The following is a 25,921-nucleotide window of genomic DNA, read 5'->3' as shown; positions in this document are numbered from 1 at the left end:
TAGAAATAATAGAAATAATAGAAATAGAAATAATAGAAATAGAAATAGAAATAGAATAATCAGAGTTGGAAGGGACCTTGGAGGTCTTCTAGTCCAACCCCCTGCTCAGGCAAGAAATCCTATACCATTTCAGACAATGGTTGTCCAACCTCTTCTTGAAGCCTCCAGTGTTGGAGCATTCACAACTTCTGGAGGCAAGTTGTTTCACCGATTAGTTAGCTGTAAGGGAATTTCTCCTTAGTTCTAGGTTGCTTCTCTCCTTGATTAGTTTCCATCCATTGCTTCTTGTCCTGCCTTCAGGCGCTTTGGAGAATAACTTGACTCCCTCTTCTTTGTGGCAGCCCCTGAGATACTGGAACACTGCTATCATGTCACCCCTCGTTCTTCTCTCATACAAGCCTTATGTCCCTGGCATCATCTTTGTACTGCAGAGGTCTTCAAACTTGGCCCTTTTATGACTTGTGGACTTCAACTCCCAGAATTCCTCAGCCAGCCTGCCTGGCTAAGGAATTCTGGGAGTTGAAGTTCACAAGTCATAAAAGGGCCAAGTTTGAAGACCCCTATTGTACTGCATTCCCTCCATACTGACATGCATGTATTTCCTGTTCCAGAGAAAAGCCCCATTGAAGCCAGATTGCCTTGGTTCAAGCAAGCCCATGAAATGGAAGAGACTAGAATTGTGTCTGAAGAACCCATGTGAGTTTGCTTTATTTTTCTTTTCTTTTTTTTTCTGATATGGAAACTAAATCCCTGATGCATTTTCCTGACTGTTGGTAAAGTTTGCTATTTCCTGCCAATTCATCTGGCGTTTGAATTTTCTTGGGCTGGGTCTGGTGTTGCAGCTCAAACCTCAGATTCTTCCCAGCAGAATTTGTCAATTATTGGGGGGGGGGGAAGGAAAACATGGCAGCCAAAACATGTTTGAATTATTAGCTTCAAAAGTGTCACAATGGTTTTCTGGCTATTCGAAGACTCGACCTGCCAGAAAATATTTTGCATGGGTGATTTTTGTTCCAGAATAGCTCTAGAAAGATTGAGTGGTGACCTTTTCATGAAGAGGGAAGAGCAGAGAAGGATGTTAGTGATGCCTATATGGAAATCTCTGGTGATCCAAATATCCATTCATTCATTCTTTCGTTCATTTATTCATTCATTCATTCATTCATTTTCTCCCTCTCTGCCTCCTCTCAAAAGAATTTTGAAGACTATACTAACTCTGTTTAGGTCTGACATCCTTTGATAAATGTATTGCTAGACATTTTGCTTAAGTCAGAGGTGTGGAACTATGGCCCCTTTATGACTTGTGGATTCAACTGCCAGAATTCCTGAGACAGCAATTCCTGGCTGGCTCAGGAATTCTGGGAGTTGAAGTCCACAAGCCATAAAAAGGCCATAGTTCCGTATCCCTGGCTTAAGTCAACCAATACAGGAACTACATATCTAGGGATTGTAGGCAATAGATTTGAAGGCAAGATTCAAACCCATGTGTGGGAATTGCCAGAAAGCTGTTTTTGTTTAAATATTAAGACAAGCTTCCTAAAAGTAAAAAAAAATATGTTTTCTTTTTTAGCCCTCTTTGACTTGGAGATATTTAAGCATTCTCTCATTTAGATCATTCACAGAACTGAGGTAGATAATGCCCTAAGTCAGGCTGAGCTTTCCTACTGCACTTCTCTATATTTAATTTTCCTACTTTTGTAAGCGACAACATCTCAAGAGCCACACCGAATCCTTTTCTGGGTTTGGATTGAGTAATGTATCCTTCTGGAAAAGATAAGCGATTTAAGGATGAAAATATAGGAATTTGTTCTATTTCCAGTGCATCAAAGCTAGTTTCTACTTCATTGCTTTTTTATCCAAATTGTCTGTGGTGCTATCAGCTTTTATAAAATGTAGCAATACTGAGCGACTCTCCAAAATATGCCAAAATAATATGTTAAAATTAAAATTAAATTCTTCTGCCCCTGGAGATCGGCATATGTGCCCCCTCGCACGTGTCCTGAATTTCATATAATGTGTGTTTGTAAAGTCTTTTTAAAATTATTTAAATTAGAAAAGTAGTGAGGTTTTTTTTTCTCTCATTTTGAAGACTGTTTGTAAAGCTAAGCCAAAGAAAATGGAGGTTTAGCCTTTCTGGTTTTTACTGGTAGAATGTGATGATAGTTGAAACCCATCATTATTGTAAACTTTTCTCTCGTGAGCCTTCATTATTTACAGCAGGCTTTTCAATAATCCTTTATAAAAGGATTCCATACATCCTTTTTTTTTTAAAAAAAAAAAATAAGCTTAAATAAATAGAGGTCTTGGCTGCATCTTAAAAGAGGCCAAGTGCTGAAACTGATGGACGTGTGATGAGGAGAAGGAAGAGGAAGTGATAGGGTTTCCAGATTTCATTTAGTCAGTTCAAATGTTTTCATTCATAGATTCACATCTGTAGATTCCTATTTGAAGATTTTCACCAGATGTTAGCTACCAATGAGTGATAATATGTACATTAGAATGGTCACCTAATGCCTACACAAGGTAATGAAGATTCATTGAGGGGAACTGGAAAAAGTCCTCAGGATCCGTCTCCTGTTCCCCTTTTCCATGACTAGAAGCAAGTCCTAAGTTTCAATTAACATTAAATTAATGCTGTGGTATATCCTGATATATAATGTGAAATAGATCTGGTTTTCTATTCTCTTCGTGGTGTTCATGAGCTAGCTAACTTCTTGGAAGTGATGGAAGTTGCAAATCTGTTACACTGTTTTTTTCCCCTTTTCATTTCTTGGAAGCTTCTTCAGATGCCATATATCCCCAATCTAAATAGGGCTGTTAGGAGTTCCTCCGTTATATCTTCTCGTGGGTTTTAATGAAAGTATGGGAAGCCAAGGAAGTGGATGGCCATTGGAGAGACGCTTTACAGAATTACAGAATAACAGAATAGATTGCTATTGCTATTATCTCTGTGACTTCCCAAGAAAAGTTTTCGGGTGGGACTCTGTCTGAGCTATGCAGTGGGCAAAATTGACTTCAGTTCATTTTGCTATTACTGTACAACAGACATGTCAAACACAAGGCCCGGGGGCCGGATGCGGCCCGCGAAGTGGTTTCATGTGGCCTGCGAAGCCATCCTGGAAACAGTGAGGGAACGGCCCTCGCTGCCATGGCCCTGGCCCAGGCTGGCCAGGAGCCAATGTACAATTTTGTGGTGGCCATCTATGCTGAAATGCATTCGGTCTTAGCTCCACAAGGCCGTCCGGAAACAGCGAGGAACCAGCCCCTGCCGTGTCGGACCCACCCCCTGGGTGCATGCTGGGGAGATGTCACCCTTTGTGAGGAATAAAGAAATGCACCATGCCTTGGCGCTTGCCCCGGTCCCACCCCCTTCTTCCAGAGACCCTCAGATCTGTCCCACTCCTGCCCAGGCCCCCACAGGCCCCCTTGACGCGAACGATGTAGAGCTGGCCATGCCCACCCAGTAGGCCACACCCACTCCATCCACACCCACCCAGTAGGCCACACCCACCCTGGCCGCACTCACCTGGCCCCCTGAGGGCAACCGCAATGCTGATGCGGCCCTCAATGAAATTGAGTTTGACACCCCTGCTGTACAGTGTCATATGTTAGCACAGCCTCTTTTATATTGCCCATTGCATGGCTAATGGAACATTATTTGTCTCAGCTTGTTAATAGTGAGTGCTGCTCTTCATGCAGCTGTTTTGCAGCAATACCTCAAGCATCCATTGACCAGAGACTTAGTTTAAATGTCTTGTAGCTAAGAAAGCGTAAAGAGCATTAGCCCATAGGATGGTTGGGTACAGAAATACATATACTCTTCAAAATAGGATGCAGCCTGATGGAAAACCTGATGGAGGAACGATAAGCTTTCACACTTCGCAGGTAGAGAGATGTGCTACATGGGTAGATAGTATTAGAGATTTAAAAGCACCCCCTTTGTCTTCCGTTGCTGCCCCCCCCCCCCAAAACTGGTTCTTTATTTGTTGCATTTATATCTTCCTCTTCTTCCATGAGACTTGAAACACCTAAACAAAATTCCTAGGGAGTTTTTTCTTTCAAGTATTCTCTTGAATTATGCTTTTTAACTTTAGCAAGGCTGCTGGATCAGATGCCTTCAGACCATGATTTGGCTTTTAGATCTTGTCAGAAGTGACTGCGTGGACCATTAGGGCAACCGTAGGTTCTTTCCCTCTCCCCTGTGAACATTCTTCTCTGCCTAGGTGCAGAAATGGCCAAGCGGTTATTGCCATGTGACTTCCATTTATTTGAAGGACCTCTTATGAAAATGCCACTGAAAGGGAATGATGGATGGAGCCCTCTTGTAAATGGCTTTTCCATTTATCTGAACTTACAATTATCTGCATATTTTGGATGTCTTCCCGGCCATTGTGAGATAACAGCCCTCTCTCTCTATATATATATATATATTAATGGGTTAATTGAGTTTAGCGATAACGTCCAACTCTTTTGAAATATAATCAGAATTTTGTCAAAGCCTTCTCAGAGATGGAAAAAGAGTGAGGCGACAACCTTTTTAAGTTTCAACAATGTAGGTGCAAGGTTAGTTTTAACTCCAAACAGCCCTGTGTTTGTTAGGGCTAAATGACCCTCTCTAGGTTAGCCAGGAAGGGTGAACAGGAATGAGATGGTAACAGAAGGTGAAACGTCTCTTCATGCTGCATGAAGAGAATGGAGCTGAAGTCCTAGACTTCATGCTGCTTTTTCCAAAAAAGCAACTTTCTTTCTTTCTTTCTTTCTTTCTTTCTTTCTTTCTTTCTTTCTTTCTTTCTTTCTTTCTTTCTTTCTTTCTTTCTTTCTCTTTCTTTCTCTTTGTTCTTTCTCTCTCTCTCTTTTTCTTTATTTCTCTTTCTTTTCTCTTTCTTTCTCTTTCTTTTTCTCTCTTTCTTTAGGATTTAGGATTTAGGATTTATTATATTTATACCCCGCCCTTCTCCCGGAGGACTCTCTCTCTCTTTGTTCTTTCTTTCTCTCTCTTTCTCTCTTTCTCTTTCTTTTTTCTTTCTTTTTTCTTTCTTTCTTTCTCCCCTTTCTTTCTCTCTCTTTTTCCTTTGTTTCTTCTTTCGCTTTCCTTCTTTCGCTTTCCTTCTTCTTTCTTCTCTCTCTCTCTCTTTCTTTCTTTCTCTTTCTCTTTCTCTTTCTCTTTCTCTTTCTCTTTCTTTCTTTCCTTCCTTCCTTCCTTCCTTCCTTCCTTCCTTCCTTCCTTCCTTCCTTCCTTCAAAAAAGTTTCGCTTCTCATCCAAGAAGCAGAACTGAAGAAGCAAAACATTTTCAAAGGGACAAAAAAAACCCCAAGAAAGTTCAGTTGCCTTGTGGAAAAAAAGCACCCTTTGGGAGAATGATCAGGACTAGAGAGGCTAAATTAAAGTAAGAGGAGACTCGGAGAAAAAGGGACAGCATGTTGGATGGTGTTTGGTTGACTCGATCTCATCCTACACATAGACACCAAAGGTTGTTATGATGTGGTTTTGTTGCAGGTTTGTCCCCGAGCCTTGGTCCCCTTGCAGTGCCTCTTGCGGCCATGGTACTCAGATGCGTGATGTCAAGTGCCACATTTATCTTGCGTTTACTCAGGCTGAGGTGGAGCTGCCTGACGAGGAATGTGAAGGACCCAAACCATTGACCGAGCGGAGTTGCCAGCTGGAGCCGTGTGATGCGGATCCTGTCCCATACACCCTGCCTTTCGTACCCTCCGAAGAGGCCGGTAAAGTTTTTTATGACTGGGAATACATCGGCTTTACTCCCTGCTCAGCTACATGTAACGGAGGTATTACGCTTTTACATTGTGTGTGCTTTTCCGCTCATGGCGACCATTATAATAGTAATTCACGCCGGTCTCAAGGGTGGCTGCTAGAGATGATGATGATGATGATGATGATGAGAATAATAATAATAATAATAATAATAATAATGATGATGATGATGATGATGATGATGATGATGATGATGTTGGAAGGGACCTTGGAGGTCATCTAGTCCAACCGCCTGCTCAGGCAGGAAACCATACACCATTTCGGACAAATAGCTGTCCAGTCTCTTCTTAAAAACTTCCAGTGTTGGAGCATTCACAGCCTTTGGAGGCAGGTTGTTCCACTGGTTAATTGTTCTCACTGTCAGAAAATTTCTCCTTAGTTCTAGGTTGCTTCTCTCCTTGATTAGTTTCCATCCGTTGCTTCTTATCCTGCCTTCAGGCGCTTTGGAGAATAGCTTGACTCCCTCTTCTTTGGGGCAGCCCCTGAGATACTGGAACACTGCTATCATGTCCCCCGTCGTCCTTCTCTTCATTAAACTAGACATACCCAATTCCAGCAACCGTTCCTCATATGTTTTAGCCTCCAGTCCCCTAATCATCTTTGTTGCTCTTCTCTGTACTCTTTCGAGAGTCTCAGCATCTTTTTTACATCGCGGTTTGAGTGCTGAAATGTGAGTGTGCAGGTTGTCCTCAGCTAAGGGCCACAGTTGAGCCCAAAATTTCCGTTGCTAAGCGAGACATCAGTTAAGGGAGTTTGCCCCGTTTTACGACATTTCATGGCACGGTGGTTAAGTGAATCCTTGCAGCTGTTAAACGAGTCGTGGTGGTGAATGGAATCAAGTGGTGGTGAATGGAATCTGGGTTCCCCATTGATTCAAGGTCGCAAAAGGGGATCCTGGGACCCTGAGACTCTGCGACCGTCATAAATATGAGTCGGTTGCCAAGTATTCGAATTTTGATCACGTGACCCTAGGGGATGCTGAAACAGTGCTAAGTATGAAAAATGGCCATAATTCGCTTTTTTTCCAGTTGCAATTTTGAACGGTCACTAAATGAATCGTAAGTCGAGGACTGTCTATAGTTGATCACTCTTAACTGGTGGTTTAATGAAGAGCAAGGTGTGTCTGCCAAATGATTTTTCCCCCAAGATCACACCTTGGTGTTTTTTTTTTTTCCCCTTTGTGTGCCATGGATAATATCCAGTTATGAGGTAATGTAATTTTGAATGATTGGAGACAGATGTAACTGCTTGAGATGGTCTTATAAAAGTCACTTATCACTCATATCCAGGGATAAAAATCCGTACCCGGTTTATAACTAATTAGTGGAAGTCATCAATTTTACACTCGTAGTCTCCCAGTCTTGCAATTTCCACCGAGTCAGCTAAAAATAAAAAACGGGCCTCTTTAGTAACGATGGAGCCGTTCCTGATGAATTAGGAGACGAGATATTTATGGCAATAATTGTCTAGCCGTCCTGCAGGTGAAAACAAACAGCATCTGAATGAAATGTGAGGTTTTTCCGGGAAACGGTACTTTGCCGAATAACGAGGCTCTTCGTTTTTATTAGGCCGTGCAGCCGAAAGGACAAAAGGTGCTTGAAATCCTGCAAATCTTTTAACAAAAGAGAAAGATTAAGCTGTCTTGAGATCAGATTTGTAGCCCCCGGGTCAAATCATGAGGGGGAAATGCATCTGAAAGGAAGGATACAGATCCCTTGAACTGTGACCGTTTTCAATCTTGCGTATCGCGTTATGTGTGTTTCTCCAGCACCATCTAATACCAATGAAAGCTCGTTCAGCGAGTGACTTTGGTTCTATTTCATTTAGTTGGATGGTGGGAATTGCTTCTTTGTTTTACCGTCTCGAATATGCATGAGTCTTCCGAGGCATCTTTGCACCCCATAAAAGGGACTCTGCCCAACATTTGCTAGAAAGATTTGCAATACAAGGAGATGAAGTGTGACAGTGTTCTGCATTTTGGGATTTGAGCGTTGGAGTTTAGGGTGGTGCCCCTGTTTTCAGCAGCTGATCCATCACTTAAAACACCATTTTCCTCCTCCGGTGACAAGTAAAGCAGAAAATGAGAGTGCTCAATAGTAAGGCCTTAAGACAGTGGTGGCGAACCTATGGCACGGGTGCCAGAGGCGGCACTCAGAGCCCTCTCTCTCTGTGGGCACGCGCGCCGTCGCCCCAGTCCTAGGCCTTCAGCTGGGTTTTATAAAACGTTTTCGCTGTAGGCCTCTGCCACCGTGTACAACAAAAAAAAGGTTCAATCAATCAGTCAATTTCAACTTCTCACAGGAAAAAAAAAGATCTTGCAAAGTTGGAATTGATTGATTGAACTTTTTAGTCCCACCCAGTCTGCCATTACCACCGCAGTCACGCCCACCCAATGGGCCACACCCACCTGGCACCCGACAATGCATAAGTGGGTTTTGGGTTGCAGTTTGGGCACTCGATCTCTAAAAGGTTCGCCATCACTGCCTTAAGAGCTGTCTGTCAGATCTGCTCCCTCTTAAACCTCTAAATAGAAACAATCCTTGGCTCCATTTGTTGAGAAAGGTTTTATTAGAAGTCAAGTGTGTTCAATCAGAATAGAGCTGGAAAAGACCTTGGAGGTCTTCTAGTCCAATCCCATGCTCAAGCAGGATACCCTATGCCATTTCAGACAAATGGCTGTCCAGTCTCTTCTCAAAAGCATCCAGTGATGAAACACCCACAACTTCTGATGGCAAGCCATTCCACGGGTTAATTGTTCTCAATGTTAGGAAGTTTCTCCATAATTCCAGCTCGCTTCTCTCCTTGATTAGTTCCCATCCATTGTTTCTTGTCTTGCCTTCTGGTGCTTTGGAGAATAACGTTACCCCCCCTCTTCTTTGTGGCAGCCTCTCAAATACTGGAATACTGCTATCATGTCCCCCCTAGTCCTTCTTTTCTCTAGACTAGCCAAACTCAAATCCTGCAACCATTTTCCATATGTTTTAGTCTCCAGGCCTTTAATCATCTTAATTGCTCTTTGCACTTTTCCCAAAGTCTCAATGTCTTTTTTGTAATGCGGTGACCAAAACTGGATGCAGTAAAAATGGGCTATGCATTACTAAATTTTTAAACTGGATTAATAGTTTAATTTTCAAAATCATAGGAGGGAAGAATTCTGATGTCCTCTGGCCAGACTCTGCTTTTATTTTCTTTTTTTCTTAAAAAAAATCTACCCGTTAAAATTTAAGAAGATTCGGAAAAAAATGGAATTGGTTCAGAGAAGGGTGAAAAGAATGAACAAGGATTGGCAACCAGGTCCTATAAAGATAGACTGAAGGAACTGAGTGCATTAAACCTTGACCAAAGACCGCGGGAGTGGGCTTGGGGAAATGATGGAACTCTTCAAAGGGCTAGGAAGGTGTTGTGCAGAACGCAACCAAGGCCTGTTCTTCATTGCTCCAGATTTTAGTCCATTGCTCCAGATTTTAGTCCTTGGAATAACGATCTTAAGTTGCAGCAAGCAAAATCTAGTTGAAGGCTTATGGGGTTTAAATTAAGAATAGGGGAATAGTATGTGGCTGGCAAGGGAAGAGGGACGTGGTACAGTCCTGGGCAAGGAAGCTGGGCCAAGTGATCCATTCATTGAAAACTGTTGTGTGGCAGTTTCATAAGGATTCTGACCAGCCACCCTCCCATAATTTGCTGCTGACTGGACAGGTGCTTGTCAGAAATGGTATAGCGTCTCCTGCTTGAGCAGGGGGGGTGGTGGTGGACTAGATGACCTACAAGTTCCCTTCCGGCTCTGTTATTCGGTAAACAAGTAGAATTGTGCACCGAAGAACCAATAAGGAATTGGAGCAAGTATCATGGCAGCATTGCCTTCACATAAATTACGGCGGAAGAATGTATATATAGAAATATGTTTCAACACTACTCTGTTGCAAAAGATTTGAGGTCAGTGACTGCTCGTTGGTTTGTTTTACCACCCAGGGACTCAAGACGCCATTGCTGTCTGCTTACACGAAGAGACAAAACAAGCCGTCAATGATAGCCTGTGTGACAGTTCAAAGAGACCTCCACCAATGAGCCTGGCGTGCAATGCAAGGCTTTGCCCCCCAAGGTAGGACGTAGGTAATGTCTTTGGGGATGAATGATGAAAGTGTATTGGTGGAAGATATCCTGTGGTGATGCACAGTGCTGGGCTAAAATAAGAGTTCTCAACTGTTTTCATTACTCTGTTTTGCTCTCTCACTCTCTCTGTGTGTCTGTGTGTGTGTGTGTGAGAGAGAGAGAGAGAGACACAGACAGAGACAGAGACAGAGACAGAGAGATATTTCACAAAGCATTCCTCTTGTACTTTATGGTGTGGCTTGCTTAGGGCTCTGATGTCATCATATTTTGGAACAGATGGCAAGTAGGACCTTGGACACAATGTACTGCCACTTGTGGCGTTGGAATCCAGACCAGACAGGTGCATTGCCAGCAATCTGGAGGTTCTGTGGTTGGATCTGAAAGCTGCAAAGACCTGAAGCCTCATTCCTTACAAGCATGCAACCAGCTTGACTGTCCCCCACTTTGGCATGTTGAAGAATGGCAACAGGTAAGATGGTCTGCCGACGATGAGGGCTGGAAACCACCTCCAAGGAGAGTGACACTCTAGCTGAGTGAGATTAATGAGAAGCCATTGATAGTGCAGTGTTCTGAATTTAGAGTAGAGTAGAGTAGAGTAGAATATGGAATGGAGAATAGAATAGAATAGAATAGAATAGAATAGAATAGAATAGAATAGAATAGAATAGAATAGAATAGAATAAGAGCTGGAAGGGACCTTGGAGGTCTTCTAGTCCAGCCTCCTGCCAACCTATACCATCTCAGACAAGTGGCTGTCTGGTCTCTTCTTAAAAATCTCCAGTGATGAAGTACCCACGATTTCTGGAGGCAAGTTGTTCCACTGGTTGATTGTCCTCACCGTCAGGAAGTTTCTCCTTAATTCCAGGTTGCTTCTCTCCTTGACCAGTTTCCAAACAATGTTTCTCGTCCTTCCCTCTGGTGCTCTGGTGAACAACCTGCCCCCTCTGCCTTGTGGCAGCCCCTCATATACTGGAACACTGCTATCATTCTCCCCTATTTCTTCTTTTCTTTAGACTAGCCAAACCCAAGTCCCGTAGCCGTTCTTCGTATGTTTTAGTCTCCAGGCCTTGAATCATCTTAGTTTCTTCTCCTTAGTGCTCCCACACTTGTGGTGGTGGCACCCAGAATCGCAAGGTGACCTGCCAGCAGCTGTTGATGGATGGAAGCTTTCTGAAACTCGGTCATGAGAAGTGCCCTCAACCTAGATTGGACAGTTCCAGATCCTGTGCAAAAATAGACTGCCCTCCTCAGTTGGTGGTGGGACCGTGGTCTAGGGTACGTAGCTTAAAATAAGAATGCTTTTAAAGAATTTATTTATGCCTCTTCTCCCATCTTCCTCCCCCCTCTGTCCATTTGCCCTCCCCTTTCCTCCTTTTCTTTCCCTTCCTCTCTCCTTCCTTCCTTCCTTCCTTCCTTCCTTCCTTCCTTCCTTCCTTCCTTCCTTCCTTTCTTTCTTTCTTTCTTTCTTTCTTTCCTCCCTCCCTCCCTCTCTCCCTTCCCCTTCCCCTTCTCCTTCTCCTCCTCCTCCTCCTCCTCCTCCTCCTTTCTCCCATCCTTTTCCTTCTCCTTCTCCTCCTCCTCTCCCTCCAATCCTCCTTCTCCTTCTCCTCTCTCTCCCATCCTTTTTCTTCTCCTTCTCCTCCTCCTCTCCAGTCCTTCTCCCTCTCCTTCTCCTGTCTCTTTCCCATTCCCCCTTTCCCCCTTCCCGCTATTCCTGATCAAGTGCCCTCTAAGGGAGGGGTTCCCAATGGGGGGGGTGCAAGACAATATTCCAGGGGGATGCGAAAGCTTGGGTTTAGAAGTTTCAAAATGATAGTGCATATGCATAACCAGGTATTCCTTTTGTAAGGGGCGCGAGAATATATCAGAAGCGTCCTAGGGGCGCGGGGTATAGAAGAGGTTGGGAGCCACTGCTCTAAGGCAATCCAATGAAAGCACAACCCTTTGAGAACGAGATGGGCCCTACCACATTTTTTATTTAAAGTTGGCACACTTTGATCACATCCTTCCTTTTGCAGTGCTCTGTAAGCTGTGGGGTTGGCACACAACGAAGGAAAGCCACCTGCCAAAAGCTCACGGCCAGAGGCCAACATCTGGCATTAAATGGATCCCTGTGTAGCAGCTTTCCAGCATCCCAGCTTGTCAGGCCTTGCCACAGGAATGCCTGCCGAAGTAAGTGATGTTCTTTCGCTCTGTTTGTGAAGGGAAAAAGTCCCCCTGCATCCCAGCTTCAAAAACATTCCATTTACCCCAAGATGTAACCCATGTGCCAAACCTTCCCGTTAAAAATCCATGGCAGAGCCTATTAGCCCATGATTTCAAAGTGCCCGTACTTTGTAAAAAAAAAACCCAAAAACTAAGTATGAGATGTCCATCAACTATCTGCAGTTTTTACAAACCCTGGGAGGCTTTTCTTTGTAGAACTTGGTGTTGATTTTTTCCACAGCAACTATTGTTCCTCTGCAGCGTGGTAGTGTTTTTTCATCTTTCGTACTGCTTTTCGGCAAAACAAACTCTTAACGTTTGCCCAAAACACACAAAAGATTAAAAAAAAAAACTAACCCCACCACATTTGCCCAGATTCCCCTCTAGATTTCCTTTAAACACCGGTGCTTTTAAACCTGCAGGGAAAGGCTAACTCAAGGGACAAATTGCATTTAAAAAAATAAATAAACCAGCAATTTCACATTTATGATTTCTCCCTACCTTTCTTTAAAAGCAATTCTTGGAGGGCGACCCTCTTGATTTGTGGGTTTTTCCACGTTGACTTTTTTTATGTCAAGAAATACCGTTCACCCTTTTTATTCTGACCAACTCTTCTGCTCTAAAAAAATATAGTTCAGAGGCAGGTGTGTTGCCTCCCTGTCTTGCTTAATAAAAGTGGATGAAAAAACTTGTTTGCTTTCTCAGTTAGAGCTATATTAAGGATAATGGCACATTTGAAGATTCCACAATTGAGGAGACAGAGAGATGCCCCAATTTGGAAATATTATTACACTAGATTTAGAGAATAAGATACCCTTTAGTTTTGCACAATATTTGGAGCTTGGTCAAGGCTGTCCTGCGTTTCAATCAATAACTTAAATTTTCCGAAAATCTAGAATTGAATTTACCTATCTTATCTTAGAGAAAACACAGGACATACAGTATCTGTTTGTAAAAAGCTAAAGTATCTTACAGGTCAACTAGTTCAAATATTCTGTGTCTTTAGTTAGCCATCATTTACTCAACTGTCTAGAAAGAATGCAGAGAAGAGCAACAAAGATGATTAGGGGACTGGAGGCTAAAATATATAAGGAACGGTTGCTGGAATTGGGTATGTCTAGTTTAATGAAGAGAAGGACGAGGGGGGACAGGATAGCAGTGTTCCAATATCTCAGGGGTTTCCCCCAAAGAAGAGGGAGTCAAGCTATTCTCCAAAGCGCCTGAAGGCAGGACAAGAAGCAAGGGATGGAAACTAATCAAGGAGAGAAGCAACCTAGAACTAAGGAGAAACTTCCTGACAGAACAATTAACTAGTGGAACAACCTGCCTCCAGAAGCGGTGAATGCTCCAACACTGGAAGTTTTTAAAAAGAGATTGGACAGCCAATTATCTGAAATGTTATAGGGTTTCCTGCCTGAGCAGGGGCTGGACTAGATGACCTCCAAGATCCCTTCCAACTTTATTATTATTGTTGTTGTTGTCTACATAAAATATTGTATATATTTGCAGATTCACCCCTGCTCTGCTGAACACTGAGTGTCCTGTGTGCATGAAACTTACCATTGTTTCTACTATTTGCTTTGCTCTTCCTTTGACTCTAACCATTAGAGATCACTTTTTCTGTTACACTTGTTAGCATCCCTGAGCTCATTCTGCTCTCTTCTACAGCCCTGCCTTATCGTCTTCTCTACATGGGCCTTGCCAAGATCTCTAACAATTCTGATTGGCCTTTAAAGCAGGTAGTCCTTGACTTACAACAGTCCGCTCAAGGTTACAACGGCATTGAAAAAAGTGACCGAGGACCCTTTTTCACACTTACGATGGTTGCAGCAACTGCTTGGCAACTGACTTGGCAACTGACTCACATTTATGATGGCTGCAGTGTCCCAGGGTCATGTGATCCCCTTTTGTGACTTTCTGGCAAGCAAAGTCAAAGGGGAAGCCAATTTCATTAAACCACCATGTTACTAACTTAACAACTGCAGTGATTCACTTAACAAACTGTTGTGTGGAAAGTTGTGAAATGGGGCAAAATTCACTTAACAAACATTTCACTGAGCAACAGACATTTTGGGCTCATTTGTGGTCGTCTCATCTCATTGCTTTGTCATCAAAAAAATGTTCCGCTATTCTGATTCCATGAAGGTAACGAGAGCTCTAGGTTTAGATTAAATAAAGTCTAAATAAATAGATTAGATTAAATAAAGCCATCAGACTCAAGAGGTCACAGTGTTTAGACTGCAAAGATGCCTTTGACAGCCACCCACGTTGTAAATCCCATAATAATTAATTTAGCCAATCAGAGGATGTGTTCTTTTGCCCGCTTTGAAACCAGTCAAAAAATGGGCTGCTGGCAAGTTGGCATTAAAGTAACTCTAGTGCATCAATTAAAAGGAAATCAAAGGATGTTAAATCATGTTAGATCAGGTCAGCTCATAACAATATACAGTGATCACTATGGGTTCTTGTAAGGATCAATCAGGACCTTGGATAGCCTCCAGTGAATTTAGCTGGTGAGTGGTACAAAGATAACTGTTTCAACAGGATTAGAATTATCTGAAGCCATAGCAAAAAGGTGAGCACAGCCAGATCTTCAAGTTTCTCTACCCCTCTAGAAGCTGATTACATTTTTATTTTTATGGTAATTTGTAGCATTTAAATGGTAAAGCAGAATTTTCACTGAGCTATTTATTAGGCAGAAGATCTGGTTCGAAACTCAAGACTGCTTGCTATCAATTGTTTGAAAAAATCTGAACATTGACACTAAGACTATGTTGCAATATTAGTTTGGCAGCAAACATAGAGTCCTAATGGAAACATTTATTTGGCTTTAATGACTATTGCTGGGTGCTTAGCTTCATTCTTCAACATTGTATTAAAAACAACCCATCCAACAAAATAAGAGTTGAAATAATTATTGATACGTTCATAATACGAAACTTCTTTTTGAGATTTTATTGCCTGGNGTAACATTAAACTCCTAGAGTTTGATTATTTTACCCTGGTGTTCGTTTTATTTTATTTGTTTGGCATGGATGCACCCAGGGATCATATATTCAGTTTAATTACCAATATATATATATATATATATATATATATATATATATATATATATATATATATATATATATATATATATATATATATATATATATATATATATATGAATTTATTTAATTATAGATATTTCTATGGCAGCGTGTCCAATCAGCAGATTGTTTGGTGGAGAGTGATGTTAAAGAAACGTTGTGAAGTTTTGCTGTAGCTGTAATGTATGCCATGAAGGAATATAATCCAAAAAAGCAACAAAAAAGAATGTTTATTCTGATGGTTGAGAAACATGTTTTGAAAAGGGAAAGAGGCCTAAAGAAACTGTCACATAAGATCAGTTTTTAGATGGTTTATATTAAACATTGCCTATAGCCAAGATACACAATGAGCAGAATCATGTTTCAGTTATCATTGGCTGGTTCAATCTCCAGTTTTAGGGTGCAGCTCACTGCTGAGTATTCTCTACCCATATATAGTAAGGCTGGTCTAGAACACTTGTTCACGGTTTCCTAATTTTCACGAAGACAAGTAGTTATTAACAGGTTGCATGTTCCATCGTGTTCCTATATGCAACCTTCTTTCTTCCCTTTCGTTGTAGAAGTTGGTGGACGGTACAAGGAGTCCTCAACTAACAACAGTTTGTTTAGTGATCATTACAAGTTACAATGGCACTGAAAATGTGACTTACGACCGTTTTTCACAGTTGTGACCTTTGCGGCATCCCCATGATCATGTGATCAAAAGTCAGATGCTGGGCAACTGGTTCGTATTTATGACCTATGTCCCAAGGTCATGTTTTGCAATCTTCTGACAAGCAAAAGTCAGTGGGGAAACCAGATTCACTTCACAACCGGGTTACTAACTTATCGACTGAAGTGATTCACATCACAAGTGTGGCAAGAAAGGTCATAAAATGGGGCAAAATTCACTTAGGAAATGTCTCACTTAACGACAGAAATTTTGGGCTCAGCTGTGGTCATAATACTTCCTGTATTAGGACTCTTTCTAGCTAACCTGCTAAATTACTGCTTCACTGATGCCTTGCTTGCTTCAAAGTCTGATTGACCTTCCCAAGAACAATTGGAGAGTTAGCATATTAGTGTCCCAAGCCTCAGCTCTCCATATTCCATCCAGATAAATGTTGGTCTGAAACGCTTCTAGGTAAACTGAGTTTCCAACCTTTAAAGCAAAATAAATGACACGGTGAAAATGCAAAACAATGACGAAAGCATATACCTGTTCTCAGTATTACCTTTGCCATTTCAGATCTAAAAGAAGAAAAGAAATCCAGACTTTTTGACAAGCCACAGATACTGGGTATCCATAAAGTCTATATTCAGACGAGACAAGAGAAACGCATTAATTTCACTGTGGGGAGCAGAGCTTATTTACTTCCCAAAACATCTGTCATCGTCAGGTGTCCTGTTCGGAGATTCCAGAAGACGCTTATTCGGTGGGAGAAAGATGGGCAGCCTCTCCAGATTTCTAAACATCTTGGTGTCACCAAATCAGGATCTCTCAAGATCAATAATCTTGACGCTTCAGACACTGGAGTGTATAAGTGCGTTGCAGGGTCTGCCCAGGAGATCTTTGTTCTTAAGCTCCTTGGCACAAGCAACAGGCTACTGGAATCTGCCCCCACCCAAAAAGACGCAAAATGGCACCAAATAAATCAGATCTGGCAGTTGTGGAGCCAGAAAAGTCAACGCTATCTGCGTGATGAACAAGTGAACGACCAGCCTGCTTCAGAACATCTTAAAACTCAGAGGAGAAATTCAGAAGGAGGACACCACGCTCACGGATTCACAGCCGAGCAACTCAAAACGGTGGCTTCGCCTAATGCTTACAGTATGGATACAGACCACTTTGATGAGCTGGTAAAAAATCTGAGCCATCTCATTGAAGCTGGAGAAATTAGCAATGATTTGGCTTCCCAGTTTGTCTATCAGTTGATTGCTGAGTTAGTGAAGCCATCGCAGTCTGCTCCCGGCAAAGGAAAAGAGTCTGCAAATGAGAAACTTGACAAATCACAAAGAGCGAGGGATAATCTCAGCACAAAAACTGTAGGCGCCCCAGTAGTGAGAAACTCAAAAGGACCCATGATGGTCAAGCCACAGGAGGTTTATTCCAACGAAACTGTAACTCTGCAAATTGGGGGTACCTTTTTGTTAACCAAGAATGTCAGCACAATAAATCTTCTCTGTGCAACTGCTGGAGTTAGCAACCTAAAATATACTTGGACCAAAGATGGAATGCCATTAAAGCCTGCTGAGAAGTAAGTAATGTTAAATGTTTCAGCCATTCTGCCCTCACCTGAATGATTGTTGTTGTTGTCACATAATATGCGACTGTGTCGTAGACATAACAGTATCTTTGTGAAAATCCTTCTTAAATTGTAAGCTTAGCATGTTGCCTTTAAGCTTCAAGGTCTTTCAAACAATTTTAGGACCCGTATTATGTCTTGGATCTACCTTTTTCCATGTTTTAGAATGCTTAATTACTGGCTTATTGATTTCCAGTTTACTTCTCCTCTTATTGTGAAAAACTCTTTCCCTTTTCTCTTTCTGCCTTTCTTTTAGCCCTCCCCAAAACTCATATTTCAACTGAACACCACCCATGACTCACTTATAAATCAAAGACAAATATTTTGGACACTGAATATTAAACAGGTCAAGTTGACTTTATTGTAGCATTCACAGATGTTTCCAGTAATTGCTGGCCTGCAAATATGTGGCATGCAGTGTTTTCTGGCTGGTTTAAAAGGCATGAGGGTATAGGTAAAATAAAGATACTAAGGGTTTATATTTACACTTGAGCACTGATGAACATACCAAATAAGCTACATCAATCTTATAAGCAAGTGTCCCACTTGTAAAGCTTACTCACAATTGTTGGATTGATTAATCTGACATATTGTTTATTTAGCACTCACTGTTGTAAATCCTTTGTATATATATATGAGAGTCTCTGCACTGACATTGGATGATGTCAAAGGTACTTGGATGGGCAAATCTCTAGGAAATTCCAGTGGTATAGCACAGATTGGGAAATCAGAATAGCATTTTCAAAAAAAAAAGTCACTGACAAGCCATTTTAGCATTCTTGCTAAAAACAACAACAGAACATAGAGAAGTTGACTTTCTCTTTCTAATTCAAAAGAGTAACAATAGGATAATAATTGACTCTGAAAATCTGCAGAAACCTAAATCTTTCTGCCAGGTTAGACTACGTGCACAGGGTTGAATTAACCAATTTAAAACCAAGAGGGTAGATAAGACAATCTATGCCAAAAAAAAAGATCAGCTGAGGCAAGCTAAGTTTTAGCAAGATGGCGCAGAGCTGTTTTCTGAAAACCTGGCCAGGTGGAACACTGAATACATTTGCAGTAAGGCCAGAGGACACACAACATCAAAGCAACGAGGAGGACATGTAGAATCATGCTGATTCTCAGGCACACTTTTCCTTAATGAACACACTTAGAATGCCTCTTGATTGAGGAGCAAACTCCATAACGAAGTGCCGGTTGGGTCTTGTACATTTTCCCCTGATGATCCGGGACAACTGCGATAGTGTTGTGGAAAGAGAACGGTCCGTTTGTTAATGGTTGTTCGGGCAGTTTGTGGAGAACAGTTCAAGTAATCTTCGAGTTACAGCAGTTTGTTTAATGACCGTTCAGAGTTATAACAGCACTGGAAAAAGTGACTCATTTTTCACAGCTACAACCTTTCCAGCATCCCCATGATCACGTGATCAAAATTCAGACGCTGGGCAACTGGTTCACATTTATGACCGTTGCGGTGTCCCAGGATCGTATAATCTCCTTTTTTGACCTTCTGATAAGCAAAGTCAACGGAGAAGCCAAGATTCACTTCACAATTAGGTTGCTAACTTATCAGCTGCAGTGATTCACTTAACAACTGAGGCCAGAAAGGTCGTAAAATGGGGCACAATTCACTTAACAAATGTCTCACTTAACCACAGAAACGTTTGGCTCAATTGTGTTCCTACGTCAAGGAGTACACCTGTGTTCACTTCTGTTGATCAAATTTTATCCTTTAAACCTTCTGCAGAGTGACTTTTGAAGCCAACAGCAAAGTCCAGATTGTGAACCCTACTGAGAAAGAAATGGGGGTGTATCGCTGCACAGTGGACAATGAACGTTTTCAAGACATGGCGCTGTTTTACGCAGGTGATACTTCGTGTGGCAATTTGCAAATTAGTTACGAACCATCAATCATCTCTCAATAAGACATAGGCCCTCCTGGTCTCTGTTTGATGATAATGAATTGGTTTGGTGTTTTTTTTTTAATTTCTGTGAAATACTAGCCTGCAAAACTGTAGAGAAATTGTTACTATTAGTAAAAGGAACGTGGGAAAATCACTCTTGGGGAAAGGTTTTTAAACACTCCTTTTCACATTAAATGAAATGTGAGGGGATTTGCATACAACATTCCCCTCCCAACGATCTGTAAACATTCCTTTCTGAGGTTCAGTAGTTGCCATAATTTGAGAGGGAAAACATGAAAATAAGGAAAAAATAGGTTTTGGGCAACTCTTTCCAGCTGAATTCCTTTCTCTGAGACCATGTAGTTCCATCCTGAGGGTCTCTCGGTGGGTCTGACAAGAAGGCAAAATTCTGGGACTAATTTCTCTCCCCATTGATTGTCCCTCACAGAAGCCCCTACTATATTGTCTTCTGAGAAAAATATTGCCAGTTTTGAGCTTCAGAATCTGTCTGTCTCGGTTGGAGGCACAATCCTAGCAAGAACAGGGGCGAATATTCTGCTGGAATGTCCAGTCAAAGGTAAGGCTAAAATATACCTGAACTGTCAGAAATTGTGGGCACTTTATCACTGGAGGTTTCCAAGAAGAGACTGGACAGCCACTTGCCTGGAATGGTGTAGGTCAGGGGTAGGCAACCTTGGCTCTTTTATGAAGTCCACGAGTCATAAAAGAGCCAAGGTTGCCTACCCCTGGTATAGGTTCTCCTGCTTGAACAGGGGATTGGACTAGAAGACCTCCAACGATTTCTCTCAACCTTATTATTCTATTCTTCTTTATTCCTTTTCCACATATCACTTCCCATTCCGGGCCAGCGTTGACAAGTAATCCATCATACCTTTTAGGCAGCCTATGAAACAATGTGCTGAAGTCTGGAGAAATTAATGGGAGTACATGCATTTTTATGAGGCCTCTTCTATTTAAAATGTGCTCGGTTTAAGGAGTTGCAGATAGATGCCACAATTGGCTGCACACCCACATATCCAAAAGTGGCCTTTGGATTCTGAATCCACAGCCATGCACAGCCCTATAAACTTCTTCTTCTTCTTGTGCCATATCCATTATCGGATGTTGGCGATCCTGTTTTTATCAGCAGCCACATGAAAAAGTGCTGCTGAGTTTTGTCCAAACCAGTCCCTTAGATTTTGAAGCCACGATGTTCTTCTTCTGCCTGGACCTTGTTTGCCTTCCATCTTTCCCTGGAGGATTAAATGGAGCATGCCGTATTTTTCTGGGTGTTGCATCACATGTCCGAAATATTCTAATTTTAGTTTTTTAATTGTTTTGATGATTTCCCTTGGCTTTCCCAGGCGGCTTATCCCCTCCTCATTTCTGATCTTGTCAACCCAGCTTATACGTAACAGCCGCCTGTAAATCCACATTTCAGATGCTTCTAGTCTCTTCAGGTGGCCTTCTGTCAGAGACCAACTCTCTACTCCATAGAGCAGGAGAGAAAAAATACAGCATCTGACAAGCCTGATTTTCAGTCTTAGGCTTATGTCGTGACTTCAGAAGACCTTTTTCATTTTGAAGAATGCTTTTCTGTCCTTGTCTTTACTTCAACGGTCATGTCCCAGCTTTCATGTATATTGGAACCGAGGTGCGTGAATATAAACTTATAAACCCTATAAACTAGTACATGTGAAAACCTCCAGGAACTACATCCAGGACAAGTGTCATTGTCTTGGAAAAGGGTGCATACATTTTTATGAAGTGCCCAGAAGCACATTTGGCTGTGTCAGTGTGGGAGTTACCCTTCCCAAAGGTTGTCAGGACCAGAATGCAGGCCATTTTAGGATAGAAACTACTTTGAGGCATAGGACATGGATGGGCAATGTTTTCATTCACATAGGTTGACCAGCTGGAGTTGGGGCAATGAGGAAGCCAGATTCACTTAACAACTGTATTACTAATATTAATAACTGTAGTGATTCACTTAACAACTGTGTCCAGAAAGGTTGTAAAATGGGGAGAGACTCGCTTAACAACGGTCTCACTTAGCGACAGAAATTTTAGGTTCAATTGTGGTCGTAGGTCAAGGACTACCCATATAATATCCATGATGTATCATATATAAAATATCCATGTTGACACACAGATACACACACATATATATATAATATCCATGTTGTAACATGCATAGTCCACCATCTACTGGTGAAAGAAGATGACTGCATTAATATGCACAGGTAGTTGCTCATGTTTTATTTGATTGTCCATTGTATACGTCCTTTTTAGGCTTAGATACTTAACATCTCTGCTTGAAGGATCCCAAATCCCAGGAGAGGTTGAAATGCGATCAGAAATCAGAAAGATGTTCAAATCAGAAAGATGTTTGTTTGGAATGCCTTATCTAAGCATTAACCTTTAAATATATTTTTCTTTGCCTCCCAGGTATTCCCCAGCCTGAGGTCCTGTGGTTCAAAAATGAGAGGTCTTCAAGAAGTTCTACTTTCCCAGTGGCTAACAGTTCCTTCTTGTTCCTGGGCAATGTTTCGGGCAACGACACTGGAATTTACACTTGTATGGCTACCAGTGTTGTGGGACATGCCACAGCAGCCACTGTTCTTAAATTGGCTGGCAAGTATAAAGTTGGGTCAGTGGCATCATTGGGCACCCTATGGGGAGGATCTCTTGGCTTCCCTCAACTAGCATTTCTGCTTTGACCTCAGTGGGTCACTGCTGCTAAGGTGGGACTAGAACTCACTCTCCTGGTGATCGGCCCAAAGTCACCCACCTGGCCTTCATGCCTAAGGCAGAACTGGTGGTCTCCTGTTGATTGGCCCAAGGTCACCCAGTTGGCTTTGATGCCTAAGCTGGGACTAGAACTCACTCTCCTGGTGATTGGCCCAAGATCACCAAGCTGGCTTTCATAGCTATGACAGGATTAAAACTCATGATCTCCCAGCTTCTAGCCTGGTGTACTAACCAGTAGACCAAACCAGCTCTGTATCACATATCTCTCTGCTGAAAACAGATTTTAACAGCATGAATATATGGGTGGAAGGGGAAAGGGGCTATGGCCATTACCCTGCCTGCAGATGGGCTTCGCCAACATAGTGAGAACAGAGGATTGAAGAAGTCCTTCAACCCTGAGCAGCCTCTCCTTGGTTTTATGTCCGGGAAACCCTGGGCTGTAATTTCCTCTGTTATTTTAGGACAAAGATTCCAGAAACCACACAACGGATCATCCATGAAGAGTAAAAGAAAACGTGTTTTCATGGCATCTGGAATTGGCACGAACGTTACAGTGGCTGCTGGTGATACATTACGAATAGGTATGGTCCCAAATGTCAACCCTGCCCTGAAACAGTGGGTGGCAGAGAGACAAAAATACGGGTTGATCATTAATCAGAATTACCTTGTGGTGAGATGGGCAGTCAATACATTTAATAATAAATTAATAATACATAATAAACATGCTTTCCCAGCAGCTCATGCCCTTTGGGTCCTTGATAGTATCTAGGATGACCTCTCCCTGGCTGGATTCAAACACCAAGGGGGGTTTATTTGGATTTGCTTTACATTGTGGACAAACCTAATCATTGTGGTTATAAACCATGGTTTGGAACATCATAGAACATAGAAGAACATAGAATTATAGGGCTGGAAGGGATCTGGGCAGGGAGGGGGGGTCATTCTTGTTTCATTCATGTCATGTCTGCAGTTATTTGGGAGCATCTGTGTTACTGGTTACAGGATGTTCCAAAAATGGCAGCCAAGGAACTCAACGGCATAGAAAGGGTAGCATTGAATATCTCAAGAGCAGGGTGAATTATGGCCCAAAAGCTACAAAGCAAGGAGAGGGGAAAATGGAAACAAGAGTAGGGCAGAATAAAAAGCCCAATGAAACAACAAAAAAGGCTATTCTTCTTAATTCTGGTTCATGATGCAGTGGCATGGCTGGCTGGGGAATTCTGGGAGTTGAAGGCCACAGGTCTTCAAAGTTGCCAAGATGGGATACGCTGCAATGGAGGTTTCCATTTTTCTTGTATACCCAGCTCTGAAAAAAAGAATCCAGGGGGGAGGGAAACCTTGAAATGTGGGAATGGGACAACTCACCACAGCCAACTTGTCACGAGACAGCTCACTGTGCAGGACAATTTCACAATTCTACTTAATGATTTAAAATAAATAAAAATTGTTTTAATTTTTGCCAGGCACATGTCAGTCTGGTTCAGCTTTAGCTTCCTTTTGCATCCTTCCTTTAATGATTCTATTCCACCCTTTCTTTGATATTAGGGCAACTCTTATCCCGCAGTCTTGTGGGAACACGGCTGTGCCCAGTTGTTCTACAGCGAGTTGGCTGTGGCAAGTTGACTATGGCAAGAGTTGGCCATGGTGAGTTGGCCACGGCGAATTGTCATAGACCAGGGGTAGGCAACCTTGGCTCTTTTATGACTCGTGGACTTCAGCTCCCAGAATTCCTGAGCCAGCCATGCTGAGGGGAAAGGGAGAGGTTTCCAAGCTGAGCCAAGCTGGCTCAGGAATTCTGGGAGTTGAAGTCCATGAGTCATGAAGGGGCCATAGTTCCCCCATGCTGACTCAGGAATTCTGGGAGTTGAAGTCCACGAGTCATGAGGGGGCCATAGCTCCCCCATGCTGGCTCAGGAATTCTGGGAGTTGAAGTCCACGAGTCATGAGGGGGCCATAGCTCCCCCATGCTGGCTCAGGAATTCTGGGAGTTGAAGTCCACGAGTCATGAAGGGGCCATAGTTCCCCCATGCTGGCTCAGGAATTCTGGGAGTTGAAGTCCACGAGTCATGGGGCCATAGCTCCCCCATGCTGGCTCAGGAATTATGGGAATTGAAGTCCACGAGTCACAAAAGAGCCTACCTCTGTGACCCTTGAAATATTGTAGCTACTTTGAAGACACCATTGTCTTTTTGGGGGGGCAGGGACACCTAAGAATAACGGAATTCTTTATCCTGTAAGCAAGTTTTAGATGCTTTGAAAAAAAATTAAAAAAGCTAAAAGTGCCTTTGGTTTGTTGTTCAAATATATAAATGATCGCAGCCTTTTTCTTATTTTCTTCTTGTGATAACACAAGAGCATAAACATCTGACAGTGGTTTGTTAAAAGAACTGTGGTTTAATATACAATATGAAACAACAACATTCAGGGAGCAAACAGAATACAAGGTAGTCAGTTATATACAAATGAGTTAAATATTCCAGAAACAATCTCTTAAAGGGATACTACCGCCAAAATACTCAGCTGACTCATTCTCTATATATCACTTCTGCCGGTCAGCTACTAAATTATAATTACCTTGACGTGGTTTCCTAGGTTGTCCTGTCTATCCTAGCGCAAATAACACAATCCGCTGGTTTGTCAGAAACCAATCCATAGAAGGGGCGTCAGACTTCAAGCACAAGACCCTGGTTGGGGGACGCATCCTTGAATTCATCGTTGCCTCTGACCAGCTTGCTGGACAATACAAGTGCTGGGCTTCATCCCTTGTCAAGCCATTGTCTGTCTGGGTAAATGTCAAGAAGGAAGGTTTGTTGAAAGATCCTGATAACATTTTCACATTTACTTTTTTTAATTTATTTAAATGTTTGGTACTTCCTACTGTTATAATTTAAGGCAGAGGTCTTCAAACTTGGCCTTTTGTGGCTTGAGGACTTCAACTCCCAGAATTCCTCAGGTAGGCACGCTGGGTGAGGAATTCTGGGAGCTGAAGTCCACAAGCTACAAAAGGGCCAAGTTTGAAGATCCCTGATTTAAGGCAACATTCCCCTTGTCAGCATAGCTGGGAATAATGGGAAGCCCAGCATAACTGGCTGAGGAAGCTTGACTTTAAAAAAACTCACACAGAGAGACAAAAATATGGGATGATCATTAATCAGAATTACCTTGCGGTGAGATGGGCAGTCAATACATTTAATAATAAATTAATAATAAATAATAAACATGCTTTCCCAGCAGCTCATGCTCTTTGGGTCCTTGATAGTATCTAGAATGACCTCTCCCTGGCTGGATTCAAACACCAAGGGGGGTTTATTTGGATTTGCTTTACAATATGGACAAACCTAATCATTGTGCTTATAAACCATGGTTTGGAACATCATAGAACATAGAAGAACATAGAATTATAGGGCTGGAAGGGACCTGGGAGGTCTTCTAGTCCAACCCCTCATCCCATCCCAATCCAATGGTTATCCAGTCTATTTTTGAAAACCTGGAAAAGTGAGTGAGTATTCAGCTAAACTGGCCACGATTGTGCTTTTCAATTTTAAATTAAATATAAGAGCTTAGTCTTATATATAAAAAAATGGCCATTGTGATCTTGTCAGCAAAAATTGCTAATTTATAGGCTCTTATAAGATGTGAAGCCTGCTTCTATAGGTTTTTCACCGTTTCTCCTCAATGTCATTAACAGTCATAGTGGGTTTGTTTCAAGAAAGCCTCTATGCAGGTAATTCCATGGAGAACATGAGGAGATTGCCCATTTTGACAGCTGCCATCCTAATTTGTGGCTTGACACCTCTCTCCAC

At 42.1% G+C, this 25,921-nt stretch overlaps 1 protein-coding gene across 1 annotated transcript in view; it reads left to right on the top strand.

Annotated features, from left to right (window-relative positions):
- Positions 1-25,921, top strand: part of LOC107296299 (ADAMTS-like protein 3) — a 145,184-nt gene that overhangs the window by 113,480 nt on the left and 5,783 nt on the right. The window contains exons 14-24 of the mRNA XM_015825646.1: positions 612-696; positions 5,499-5,788; positions 9,744-9,873; positions 10,161-10,353; positions 10,980-11,159; positions 11,903-12,056; positions 16,407-17,278; positions 18,711-18,775; positions 19,211-19,329; positions 19,816-19,944; positions 24,711-24,904. Of these exons, the coding sequence (XP_015681132.1) occupies positions 612-696; positions 5,499-5,788; positions 9,744-9,873; positions 10,161-10,353; positions 10,980-11,159; positions 11,903-12,056; positions 16,407-17,278; positions 18,711-18,775; positions 19,211-19,329; positions 19,816-19,944; positions 24,711-24,904 (2,411 nt within the window). The remainder of the gene's footprint in view (positions 1-611; positions 697-5,498; positions 5,789-9,743; positions 9,874-10,160; positions 10,354-10,979; positions 11,160-11,902; positions 12,057-16,406; positions 17,279-18,710; positions 18,776-19,210; positions 19,330-19,815; positions 19,945-24,710; positions 24,905-25,921) is intronic.

The sequence above is a fragment of the Protobothrops mucrosquamatus genome, unplaced genomic scaffold (assembly GCF_001527695.2).
Source record: "Protobothrops mucrosquamatus isolate PMUCROS unplaced genomic scaffold, P.Mucros_1.0 scaffold2735, whole genome shotgun sequence".
Lineage (NCBI taxonomy): Eukaryota > Metazoa > Chordata > Lepidosauria > Squamata > Viperidae > Protobothrops > Protobothrops mucrosquamatus.
Note: the sequence above shows the minus strand (reverse complement) of the source record. Positions and strands in the feature narration are given on the sequence as shown.